The sequence below is a fragment of the Doryrhamphus excisus genome, linkage group LG7, assembly GCF_037039965.1.
Source record: "Doryrhamphus excisus strain RoL-2023G ecotype Guam linkage group LG7, RoL_Dexc_Guam_v1.1, whole genome shotgun sequence".
Taxonomy (NCBI): Eukaryota; Metazoa; Chordata; class Actinopteri; order Syngnathiformes; family Syngnathidae; genus Doryrhamphus; species Doryrhamphus excisus.
Window position 1 is genome coordinate 13,069,963 of NC_136363.1, and position 11,211 is coordinate 13,081,173.

General features: G+C 44.9%; 2 protein-coding genes across 4 annotated transcripts; both read left to right on the forward strand.

Annotated features, from left to right (window-relative positions):
• Window positions 1-1,382: 1,382 nt before the first annotated feature.
• On the forward strand, window positions 1,383-8,116 carry lix1l (limb and CNS expressed 1 like). Its single transcript, XM_058046527.2, has 6 exons — window positions 1,383-2,328; window positions 4,138-4,301; window positions 4,393-4,533; window positions 5,218-5,313; window positions 5,506-5,583; window positions 6,338-8,116. The coding sequence occupies exons 1-6, from the start codon at window positions 1,977-1,979 to the stop codon at window positions 6,587-6,589; spliced, it is 1,083 nt and encodes a 360-aa protein (XP_057902510.2). The 5' UTR covers window positions 1,383-1,976; the 3' UTR covers window positions 6,590-8,116.
• Window positions 8,117-8,320: 204 nt separating this feature from the next.
• sf3b4 (splicing factor 3b, subunit 4) lies at window positions 8,321-11,030 on the forward strand. 3 transcript variants are annotated; one of them, XM_058046526.2, is made up of 6 exons: window positions 8,321-8,447; window positions 9,428-9,556; window positions 9,625-10,167; window positions 10,228-10,380; window positions 10,449-10,610; window positions 10,688-11,030. In XM_058046526.2, exons 1-6 carry the CDS (start codon window positions 8,414-8,416, stop codon window positions 10,858-10,860), a joined length of 1,194 nt encoding a protein of 397 aa, XP_057902509.1. In that variant the 5' UTR covers window positions 8,321-8,413; the 3' UTR covers window positions 10,861-11,030. The 3 variants fall into 3 exon arrangements, with proteins under 3 accessions (XP_057902509.1, XP_078648270.1, XP_057902508.1); XM_078792144.1 differs by having other exon boundaries at window positions 10,228-10,376; XM_058046525.2 differs by having other exon boundaries at window positions 9,625-10,380.
• The last annotated feature ends 181 nt before the right edge of the window (window positions 11,031-11,211 follow it).

Consider the following 11,211-nt stretch of genomic DNA (forward strand, 5'->3'; position numbering starts at 1 on the left):
ACCCTTGTTGCTCTCAGTGCCACTTGGCCAAAGTCAATCAAAGTCCAAGTCACTCACTGTGTGTGTGTGTGTGTGTGTGTGTGTGTGTTGTGTTGTGTTGACTGAACCAAACACTTGATGACTAATATGTGAATGATGACACTGAGGTCTCACACGGGGAACTTTTGGTCCTTCCAGCTCAGCTTCCTAACTAAACACATGACATCATTTCCACTTAGTTGTTTTGGTTTAAAGACCAAAAGTCTAGTCTAAAGAACAACGTCAATTTCCCTTTATAGTGCTATATAAACTCCATTACTCAATACTCATTAGTACTAGGAACAGTGGTATTTGTAGTTGTGGTTGCCGTTTGTAGATAATGGCTCTCACTGTTGTTTGCTGGGGTCCCAAAGCTTTAGAAATGGCTTTATAACCTTCTCCACACTGATTGATCTCAATTCATCTCAGTTATATCTCCCACCACTGTATGTATGGTCGAGTGGACCTTACTTAAAAACCAGTGTTGACTTGACAAAGTGGTCGTTGTTGCGACAGATGACAGGAGGATGTGGATGCACACCTTCTACCTTTGCTTTGCATGCAGCCAGGTGTCCTACAGCTATCTTTATGGCTCGCTGTAAAGTCATTCGTGCTCAATCACATCATGACCCCGCCTGGTTTGATGATATAAACGCAGATTTCCTACGTCAGGAGGCCACGTGTGCTCGTACATACAACAACAAAGGCCTCCTTCTGTGTCCGAGAAGCCTTGATCAAAGCCAGATGTGGGAATTGTGGGAATGTGCAGCCTTTCTTCTTTGTGTCCAGCATGTGTGCACCATGGATCTGGATGGAAAAACATGGAACTATGACCACACCTGTGAAAAGTTATTTATTATACCCTCATCGCCTCGTTAGCTTGTTTAGCGTGCAGCTTTACCGTACTAGTCAAAAGTATGGCGACTTGGAAATAATGATGTTGAGTCGTATTGGCCTTGCTTCCGGGGGCCACAAGCTTACTTACAGTGATTGGGGTACATTTCCTTTTCTTTGCAAAACCACTACTATGTGAAAGTGTTTTATTTCATACTTTTGAATCCCAGCACAGAAAAGCAATTGAACAAAATGTCCCCGAAAGCAATAAAGCGCATATTTGTGGCTATCAGCAAAGCAACATTGTGATAATAAGACCACATCCTTTTCTGATGTCACCGTTTACTGCAATGTGGATTCACTTTTGACAAACAATGTTCCATCTTTTCTCATCTGGCCTCTTCCTAGACCACAAAGAGAAGAGTTAGACAAGAGATGAGAGAAGGGGGCAGGAGACAAGAGATGAGAGAAGGGGGCAGGACTGAAGGGGAACAAAACAACTCCAGCTTCCATTTCCTTTCTGTTCTCACAAAGTTGGTGGTCCCAAATCTTGTGAGTTGAGACCTTTTATCTTGATTAGTTGTGAAGCAAACTGGCCTTTCCAGTGGAATTCATGACCAGTAAAGCCTCATTGTAGTTGTACTGTGTGCAAGGGGCCAGACTCAAAGAAACACAGGAGGAGGAGGCTCAAATTTCTTTGGCCTAATATTTCTGACTTTACACTGTTGCCTTCAGGGGCAATGTAAAAATCTGAAACGTGAACTGTCACCGTAATGAGCTCATTGGATTTAATTGTATCTGTTTGTTGTTAAAATAACTTATTTACAATCAGATGCTCTGTATCATCTATTCGTGCGGGTTTTAAAGTCTGAGAGAAACCAATAATAAGAAAAAAAAACACCGTTGTGGTAAAGAAGCCTGTTTTACGAGTGTCCCTGAAGGCATCAGCTAGCAGTCCAGGGAGGATGCAGACCAGAACAACGGACAAGTACAGTTCTGGCCCAGGCTGACAAAACCCACCTAAGTGGTCTTAAATTCAGGACTCACTGTAATCCAGAACCGACCGTCTGCTCGCTCGGTCCAGAGTCCAACCGGACCCGGACTTCCCACGTCGCCTGTGGACAATGGACTCTCACGTCCTCAACATCCGCAATCAGAGGCTCCAACCGGGCATCGGCTTCGGTTCTGGGCCGACGGGGACCCTCCGCTCCTCCTCTCTCCGGCCCGGCGTCACGGTGCCTATCCCGCCGCCGCCGCTGCTGCCCTCCCCGGCTTCCCTCGCCGCCTCCTCGGGGCCTCCTCCGCCGCCGCCGCCACTTCAGCTCCACAGCCTCTACGGGGGAGTCGCCGGAGTTGGGGCCGGCCTGGGTCCCACCGCCCCCGGCCACTGCAACCCGGGGAACCCGGCGGTGCTGAAGGAGGCGGTGGAGGCGGTGGTCCGCAGCTTCGCCAAGCACACGCAGGGCTACGGCAGAGGTAACAAGCTTTATTTGATTCATTTCACCTTTTCCACCTTTTCGGACACTTTTAGCGGCGCCATGTGTTGTTTGGAAATGGAGCATAAACGGCTACATTCCTTCACGTCATGCCTCAAACTCTGCTCATTTATGTCCTTTTATTTATGTCTCTTAAAAGTCCAGCTACAGCATAGCTCTGGTAGTGTAACATTTGTTTCAGTCCAATTCATTATCGGATTAAGAACTAAAGCCAAAGCAGGGATTACACGAAAGATCAATAAGACGGACATTTATTTCATTGAAATAAACACAGCAAGCTTTCATGCACCATATAATAGAACATCGTTTTGTCGTCACTACATACATTCTACAACACAAAAATGGGGTTAAAAAATAGCAGTAATACAAGATAAAATAATATAAATATGTAGGTAAAAACAAACAAGTCAACATTTGCATATAATATTTACAATTGTGTGTTCAAATTAGGTACACCTCTGCACCGTATCTTTTAACTGTCATAAGAATCAACATTATTATATTCATGAAGGCAGAATTTGGTTAACACCTTGTGCATTGGAGTGTAGCTGTACCTAAAGTTTGGACCAGAGAGTCCTTGTATATGTGTATACAAGTGGTGCACTACATGTTTTTAATGGTAATGGTTTTATTTCATTTAAACATGCATCAGATTACAATTGAATGCATCCCATAATCAGTTCCCAGTTCCACATGTCCAAAAGGAGTAGGAAGAAGCAAAGCTTATTAAATCCTACCCCTCCATCTGGTACTTTTACAATCAGTAACTGTTACATTTGTTCACTTCCTGCTTTCCATAATACAGTTTATTTTTTTTTTTAAAATAATGTACCTCGTACCGAAGTACGTGGTGATATGACCATACAATGACATACTGGGTACCATAGTAAGTGTCAATATAGTATATATTGTATATATATTTTTATTGCCTTCAAAGAGGATGTAATGTCGATTTTGGTCAAGTAGTTAAAATAAATTACCCGCAAAAAAATGCGACTTATACTTCAGTGCGACTTATGTATATATTTTTTCTACCTAATTAAATTATTTTTTAGCCTTGTGTGACTTATACTCCGGAGCGACTTATAGTCCAGAAAATACGGTAATTTAACGAGAATAACATTGCAATATTACGAGGAAAGTTGAAATACAAAGTTGTGTTATTATTACTATTATTAGTTACTATTATTAGCATAAAGATACATGACATATCGATATATTTCACATACTCCAAATCCCTCCATTTTCTCTTTCTCGTTGTCTTCACTGAGGTCAACATCCTGTGCTGTGAAGCTTATTAGATCCTACACTTCCATCTGGTACCTTAAAGGTACAGCATCATGAAAATACAGCGTAATATATTCACATGACTTTAGCGCTGCTAACCTGTGTGTGTTTAAATGGTTGGTGGTGTCATGTTACTGCATATTTTGCTCCATTTTAAGCAGCAAAGCTTTAGAAACAGCGTTCACTATGATGTCAGCAGGAAATAGTGGGCTGTTCCTAATCAACTGTCCAAAACTAAACCCACAGTGGTAGTTTCAAGTCCTCTGTAACCTGAAGAACTGGGATGCGGTGATCTGAAGGTCATGATTTACTGTGTGAGTACACAAACGTTCCTCAGCCAAGTTGGAGATGATGGCGCCAGAAGCCAGCCGCCCACGTTGGACCCGTCCAAAAAGACTTTATGGCTTCTTTTTTGTTGTCTTGACCACATTTTTTAACACGGGGATGCGCTCGTTCAATCAGCGAGACCACCCTCGGTGACGCTTCTGTTGTCCTCCTGCAGTCAACGTGGTGGAGGCCCTGCAGGAGTTCTGGCAGATGAAGCTGAGCCGGGGGGCCGACCTACGCAACGGAGCGCTGGTTGTTTACGAAATGGTGCCGTCCAGCAGCCCGCCGTACGTCTGCTACGTGAGCCTCCCGGGGGGCAGCTGCTTCGGAAGCTTCCAAGTACGACATCTGCACTTGTGCTCAACTCTGCGCCGTGTTTCATAAGCAAACATGCATCGATTCCACCCCAACTCTTTTCCTTTTACTGCAGTTCTGCCCCACCAAGGCTGAGGCCAGGCGCAGCGCAGCCAAGATTGCCCTCATGAACTCCGTCTTTAATGAACACCCGTCCCGACGCATCACAGACGACTTCATCGAGAAGAGCGTCAGCGAGGCTTTGGCGTCCTTCAACGTGAGTCATCGTGCCAAGATGTCACAGTAGCACCACGTCGGATTCGCCATTGGCAAAATGTTTTGGAAGACATGCTAGCATACATGTTCAAATTCAAATATCATCTTATGGACAGTTGCAAAGGTGTACCGTTTGGTTGATGGTTTTCGTGTTTTTCAACAAATCTTGCTCAAATTTGACACACGTGTGCATCCCTGTGCCCTAAAAGTGTGTGCCAACTATCTCGGTGATTTGGCTAGCGGCGCCACCGTGCTGTGTCGTGTATCTGTAGATGCCGACATGGGATCAGTTCTGGTGTGGTCGTAGTTATGCTGTCACAGGCTTAAGTGCCAAGCTCCTTTCACACAGAAAGCCGGCAAAAGCTGGGAGTTTTGGTCAGTGTAGAAAAAGCATCAATGTGAAACCAAATTTACCCGCAATTCCCGCAAATAGGGGTCACACCCATTAAAAGCCCTACAAATGGCCCTGGCCTATCCGATATCCCTTTTCACACAGGGGTGGTCCTGCCTCTGTTACACCTCTGATGCCAACTCCTACTGTCAGGGAAATTGCTGTGTTGGAGGTGCATGCGTGGAGAGAACGGTGGGAATCAGTCCAAGTTTTACAGCGTGAAAGTCGCGGATGTCTGACATGTTTATCTGGTACGTAGGAATTACTTTGCACTAACAGCGTGTTCTCCCACAGGGAAACAGAGAGGAGGCCGATAATCCCAACACAGGAATCGGGGCGTTCCGTTTCATGTTGGAATCCAACAAAGGAAAATCCATGCTGGAATTTCAGGTGAGAAGAAAAATCCGGCATGTGTTGTCATTTATGTTCAGGAAGTGGCTGGCCGGTGCCTGGAGTCCAGTGTTGAGTCTTTTTACTGGAAGCATCAAGCTAGAATCCTCTACCTTAGATGTAATAAGAATTGAACGATGCATTCACTTGCACATCCGTGTGTCGTAAAAGCTCTACCATCACCCTTTTCAGGAGCTGATGACCGTTTTCCAGCTCCTCCACTGGAACGGAAGCCTGAAAGCCATGAGGGAACGCCAGTGTTCCCGTCAGGTAGCGTATCGCGTCCAAGCCGGCGTTACAAGACACATGGTTTCAATCGTCACGCTGTAGCGGCGTGCTTTGCGGTTTGAGGGTTTTTCCCTCCCACACACACAGGATACATCTCCTCTCACATGACGTTCCCCTTCAAGTTGGATTAGTTTGGGAAAATCACAACATTAGGTACACCTGCACAAAGCTGCTTTCGCATCATGCTTCATTTTATTTCTACAATATTATATTTCTTTAAAATAAATACATTTTTTTCATATGTTGAAAAATAATTATGTTTGAATTTAAAATGATCCATATATGTATTTATAAATCAAAACCTCTTTCAAAATAATGCTCAATTCACTTTTGTTGAGGTATTTTTTCAGTGTTATATTTATGTTCACATTTTTATTTTTTTACTTGTGCTTTTTATTAATATTAGTCTCTCTCCCCTGTTAGGAAGCCCTTTGGTTAAGCATTTAAATGTTGAATTGGAAATAAAATATGGTGATATAATAGTCAACGTAATAATTTATTCCTAAACTTTAAAGGTTCTTTATACTGCCAAATTATTTTAACAATTTATATTTATAATATAAAATATTTAATTCATGTAAAATAAATTAAAAAATACAAAAAAATGTAATAATTTGTTTACCTTTTATATATTTTGAAACCTTTTTTTGCGTCTTAAGTTTGGCCGATTGGCGTGTGGAGTCGCTTGTAGTCACAGCAAACACACAAAACTAAGTTGGTGTTTCTTGCCTCGCAGGAAGTGCTGGCTCACTACTCCCACCGGGCGCTGGACGACGACATGCGCACCCAGATGGCGGCCGACTGGGTGAACCGGGAGCAGAGCGTGGCCAGCACCATCGCCCAGGAGCTGGCGTCGACCGAGCGCGAGCTGGAGGAAGCCAGGCTGGCCGGGCGGGAGCTGCGCTTTTACAAGGAGAAGAAGGACATCCTGATGTTAGCCGTGGGCCAGCTCAACGCCGCTAACGCCGCCACGCTGCCCGCCCACTAAATCCTGGGTAACGACGCAGATGTCCAGCTATGAAACAAGCCACGATAGAATGCTTGTTACCATTTGGTGCCTCGTTCTTACAACACCTGTGTTTTTTCTTGTCAAATTGGCGTACCAGCAGGCTGGCGTTTACATGTTTTGTCTTGCCTAGGAGCTGCCTTTCATCTGTGAATGTGCGAAGCCATCAAAACACTCATTTCTTTAATTAATACTTCATTCATTCATTCGACCGCTTATCCTCAAGGGTCGCAGGGGTGCCTGTCTTTAGGCGAGAGGCGGGGCCAATCACAGGGCACATATAGACAAACAACCATTCCCACTCACATTCATACCTATGGACAATTTGGAGTGGCCAATTAACCTAGCATGTTTTTGGAATGTGGGAGGAAGCCGGAGTACCCGGAGAAAACCCACGCATGCACGGGGATTGCCGAGGTTGGAATCAAATTTTGGTCTCCTAGCTGTGTGGCCTGCATGGTAACAACTCCACCACCATGCAGCCTTGATTAAAACTTGTGTTTTGCATATTTTAAAGTACACAGATCCTTTTATTAGCACTGCAGAATTGTGCATCAACACGGGCGATCATTTTTGAAGCAAAGCAGTTCAGGTGTAGCAGCTAGCGTGGGTGTGTTTGCATCAGAATGTACATTTTGGCTGAAGGACCTACAAACATGTTGTTCCAGCAGTTTAGACTATTGACTCTCCAGGTTCTTATTTGATTGTGGTTGTTTGTGTTGAGCAACTGCATCACATGTGAGTCATTAAGTCAACACCACACACACAGCAATTGATTTGAATGTTTTTGCAGTGCCAGTGTAGCAGAGGCGTACTCTTCCAACGCTCTAAATGGGACATCCCTGGCAAAGTTGGATTAGAGCTGCAAAGAATGACTGTAGAGTTGCATATAAAAAGATTTTAAAAAGCACAAACGCTAGATCTCTGTGGTGGCAATGATGGTGCCTTTACAATTACGGTAGCAGGCGTACTTAAGTACACTTAATCCACCCCCCCCCCTCTTTAATTTCCTGTAATAAAAAACTTTTCAGAGTTTAAATCCTACTCTAGTGTTAGTTTAGCTGCAGCAGGAGAGTCATTTGGTCACCATAGGAAAGCGCTTCCATGCACGTTCAATTACCACCACGAACAATAGCGCATTCATGTGATAAAACGCTCAACCTCAAATCTGGCAGCTCTTAATATCCCAGCCTTGCCATGAATCATTCGCATGATTTTACTATTGGATGTCAATGTTAATTTTTTTTTTTAGCGTAAGCCATCTTTCTGACAAAGACTTTTGTGTGTGATCCTTATATTGAGGGCTTTTACCGAGTTACATTATTAAAACATGTATTTTCCTTGGGTGCATGATATTTCTATTAAGTTGTCTGTTATCCAAACAGTATTTTTGTTTTTGTAAAGAACTTATCCAGGTCATCATTGTGTGTATTTTCTATGAGTGTTTTGTATTCAATGTTTATACATTTAGTAGATTTATATAATAAAGTACACGATGATACACTTTTACACGTCATCACTTTCATTAAGTACAAACTCAACTAAGCCTGGGTTGATTGAATAGAAAAAGCAAAATAAAAGGAAGGGTGGAAGAAAGTTAAAAAGGGGTAATAAATTCACAAGCTACTAATAAAACACTGCAGTATACATGTGAGTGTATGTTTTGATTGTGGCAGGTATGTAGCAAGTCTGTGGACAAAATATACTGTACTGTTGTGTTTGTTGAAGCGGTGTCCTACTTCCGCTTTCAAAACAGGAAGAGGCGGAGCTTCATTCCAAGCGGTATCCCCCCGTTGTTCATTCAACATGGCAGCGGGGCCGATTTCTGAAAGAAACCAAGGTAATTCAGCAGTGCAGTACGTTTAACTACTATTTCACATTAGCGTTTGGGCATTTGACGTCCGTTGTGACACTTTATTGGCCTCCTTTCGTTGCCTGCTTCGCTAATATTTGGTCTCTAGCTTGACACATGCTGTAGTCTAGCTTAGCTGCTCGTCGGTATTTTTTCAGTCGAACACGATTTAATGTCCAAATAACATTTGGGAGCTGGCTGTTGTGTTCGAGGCACTGTTAATTCTAAATATCCTTGTTATTTGTTTTATTGTTAACATGTTGGAACGTGATGCATGCAGTTTGCGCCCGGATGCAGTTAGCTTAGCAGTTAGCAGACTAACATGAAGTGAGCAACCTACGGCAACGCAAGAGAGACAATTCTCCTGTTGCGGTTTAGTTTAAGTTTTCTTTAAACGAACGTCGAATTACATGGGAAATTTGATTAAATTCGGCAAGAATTATATATAATCCATTTTACCTTGACTTGGTCGATGCAGTGGGTACATACGACAAACGTGACGGTTCTTTTTAGAGAACCGGTTCTTTTGGCGAGGCTCACTAAAAAGAGTCGGCATTTTGGCTCCCAAGTGGCTCCTCAGATTTGTTAATCTTAAACGGAGGAAAAGCGGTAGAAAATGAATGATGTGACTTCAGGAAATGTTTGTTGATCGATCATTTTTGAACTCGAGTTTGTTGTAGTCTTTCCTATTCAATTACTGACCACTGTTGAAATAAGACTAAGCAAAATGGACAATAAAATTCTATTATTATTATCTTCTGTGTAAAACAAACTCCAGCTTCACTCTGACTGCGAGTCGGTATTGATTGTGCGCTTTGTGCTGTTTTCACTTGATATTTTGCTGCTGTTTTGTTGTATACATGACGGTAGTGTTCGATCACGATGAAGTCTGGCGCAGACTCAGAAACGAGACGGTCCGTAGGCTCAAAAGTTTGACCTTTTGTGTCTATGTGTTTTTATTTGTGCAGATGCCACGGTGTACGTGGGTGGCCTGGATGAGAAGGTGTCCGAGCCGTTACTGTGGGAGCTTTTTTTGCAGGCTGGCCCTGTTGTCAACACGCATATGCCCAAAGACAGAGTGACAGGACAACATCAAGGTGACTTAATAAACACTTCTCTGCGATAACATGGGCAAACGATAACAACGTTGGTGCCTGCATTCCAGGATATGGCTTTGTGGAGTTCCTTAGTGAAGAAGATGCAGACTACGCCATCAAGATCATGAATATGATCAAGCTGTACGGCAAACCCATCAGAGTCAACAAGGCGTCGGCGCACAATAAAAACCTGGACGTGGGTGCCAACATCTTCATCGGCAACCTGGACCCAGAGATCGACGAGAAGCTCCTCTATGACACGTTCAGTGCGTTCGGCGTCATCCTTCAGACACCCAAGATCATGCGTGACCCTGACACGGGCAACTCCAAGGGCTACGCCTTCATCAACTTTGCCAGCTTTGATGCATCCGACGCCGCCATCGAGGCCATGAACGGCCAGTACTTGTGCAACAGGCCCATCACTGTATCCTACGCCTTCAAGAAGGACTCCAAAGGAGAGCGCCACGGCTCGGCCGCCGAGCGACTCCTCGCCGCTCAAAACCCCCTCTCGCAGGCGGACAGGCCTCACCAGCTGTTTGCTGATGCGCCGCCGCCGCAGGCTATACCGCCGCCGGTTCTGACCTCGATGGGACCCGGGATGCCCATGCCAGGTAGGTCACGGGCAAATAAGCTTAGCCGTACAGAAATGACAACAGCTTCCTCTCGCACAGGGATGCCCCCTCCTGGAGCATTTCCCCCCATGCCGCCTCCAGGGTCCATGCCTTCCATGCCTCCCAACATGGGTATGCACGCCGGACACGGAGGCCCACAAGGTGGACACCCACCCGGACCCCCACCCTTCCCTCCTGCCTCCATGCATGCAGGTACATGGTTATTTTGTGGTAAATGTGTTGCCATGGTGATGTATAACCCTTGGGGGGGGCTCCTTCAGGTATGCCTCAGATGCCCATGCCACCTCCAGCGCCTCCTGGCATGGTGCCACCGCCTCCAGCACCTCCAGGCTCAAATCAAGCGCGTGCACCGCCACCGCCTGGCATGCCCCCACCTCCGCCCATGGGCATGCCGCACCGGGCTCCCTACGGACCACCCATGGGTACGCAAACCTTCACTCTTGGCTGCCATAAGCTCTTTCTTTATACTTTTGACATCTTTTCCATCTACCACCTTCAGGTCACCCCGTACCTCCTGGCATGAGAGGACCCCCTCCTCCCATGCCCCCGCCGGGCTACGGCGCCGCTCCCCCTCGTCCTCCTCCCTTTGGCTTCCAGAGAGCTCCCCCCATGCCGCCGAGGCCACCCAGTGCCCCACCACGGGTTCCCTTAAGGGCACCCATGCCACCTTAAATCCGAACATATTCCAAAAAGTTTCAACACCCTCCATGTTTTTGTTTTTTTCCCTCTCGTTTTTTAAGAAAAAACAAGTTTGTAAGCTGACTTATTTTAATGATGGGTTTGTATTTTGGGGGTCGCTGTACAGACTAAAGACCACTGATGAATAAAACCTTTAGTACACGTGTCTGTTTATGTTTGCTATGCCTCGTTAAAAAGAAATGTTTTCAATATAAATATATCAGTATACATATATACTCTGTAATGGGGGCTTAAATGTCGCTCAGAGCCAGCCCCATACACAAAGTGGTGCCCCCCTCCATCTGTGATTTACATAGCTGGCAAAGCAAATTGAATGACATTGCT

Excerpts from the sequence above, each read along its gene's own strand:
- lix1l (XM_058046527.2), top strand. The coding sequence starts at position 1,977 with ATGGACTCTCACGTCCTCAACATCCGCAATCAGAGGCTCCAACCGGGC. Across the intron at positions 2,329-4,137 it reads CACGCAGGGCTACGGCAGAG|TCAACGTGGTGGAGGCCCTG; the intron begins GTAACAAGCTTT and ends GTCCTCCTGCAG. Across the intron at positions 4,302-4,392 it reads GCTGCTTCGGAAGCTTCCAA|TTCTGCCCCACCAAGGCTGA; the intron begins GTACGACATCTG and ends CTTTTACTGCAG.
- sf3b4 (XM_058046525.2), top strand. The coding sequence starts at position 8,414 with ATGGCAGCGGGGCCGATTTCTGAAAGAAACCAAG. Across the intron at positions 8,448-9,427 it reads GATTTCTGAAAGAAACCAAG|ATGCCACGGTGTACGTGGGT; the intron begins GTAATTCAGCAG and ends TTATTTGTGCAG. Across the intron at positions 10,381-10,448 it reads TCCTGCCTCCATGCATGCAG|GTATGCCTCAGATGCCCATG; the intron begins GTACATGGTTAT and ends GGGCTCCTTCAG.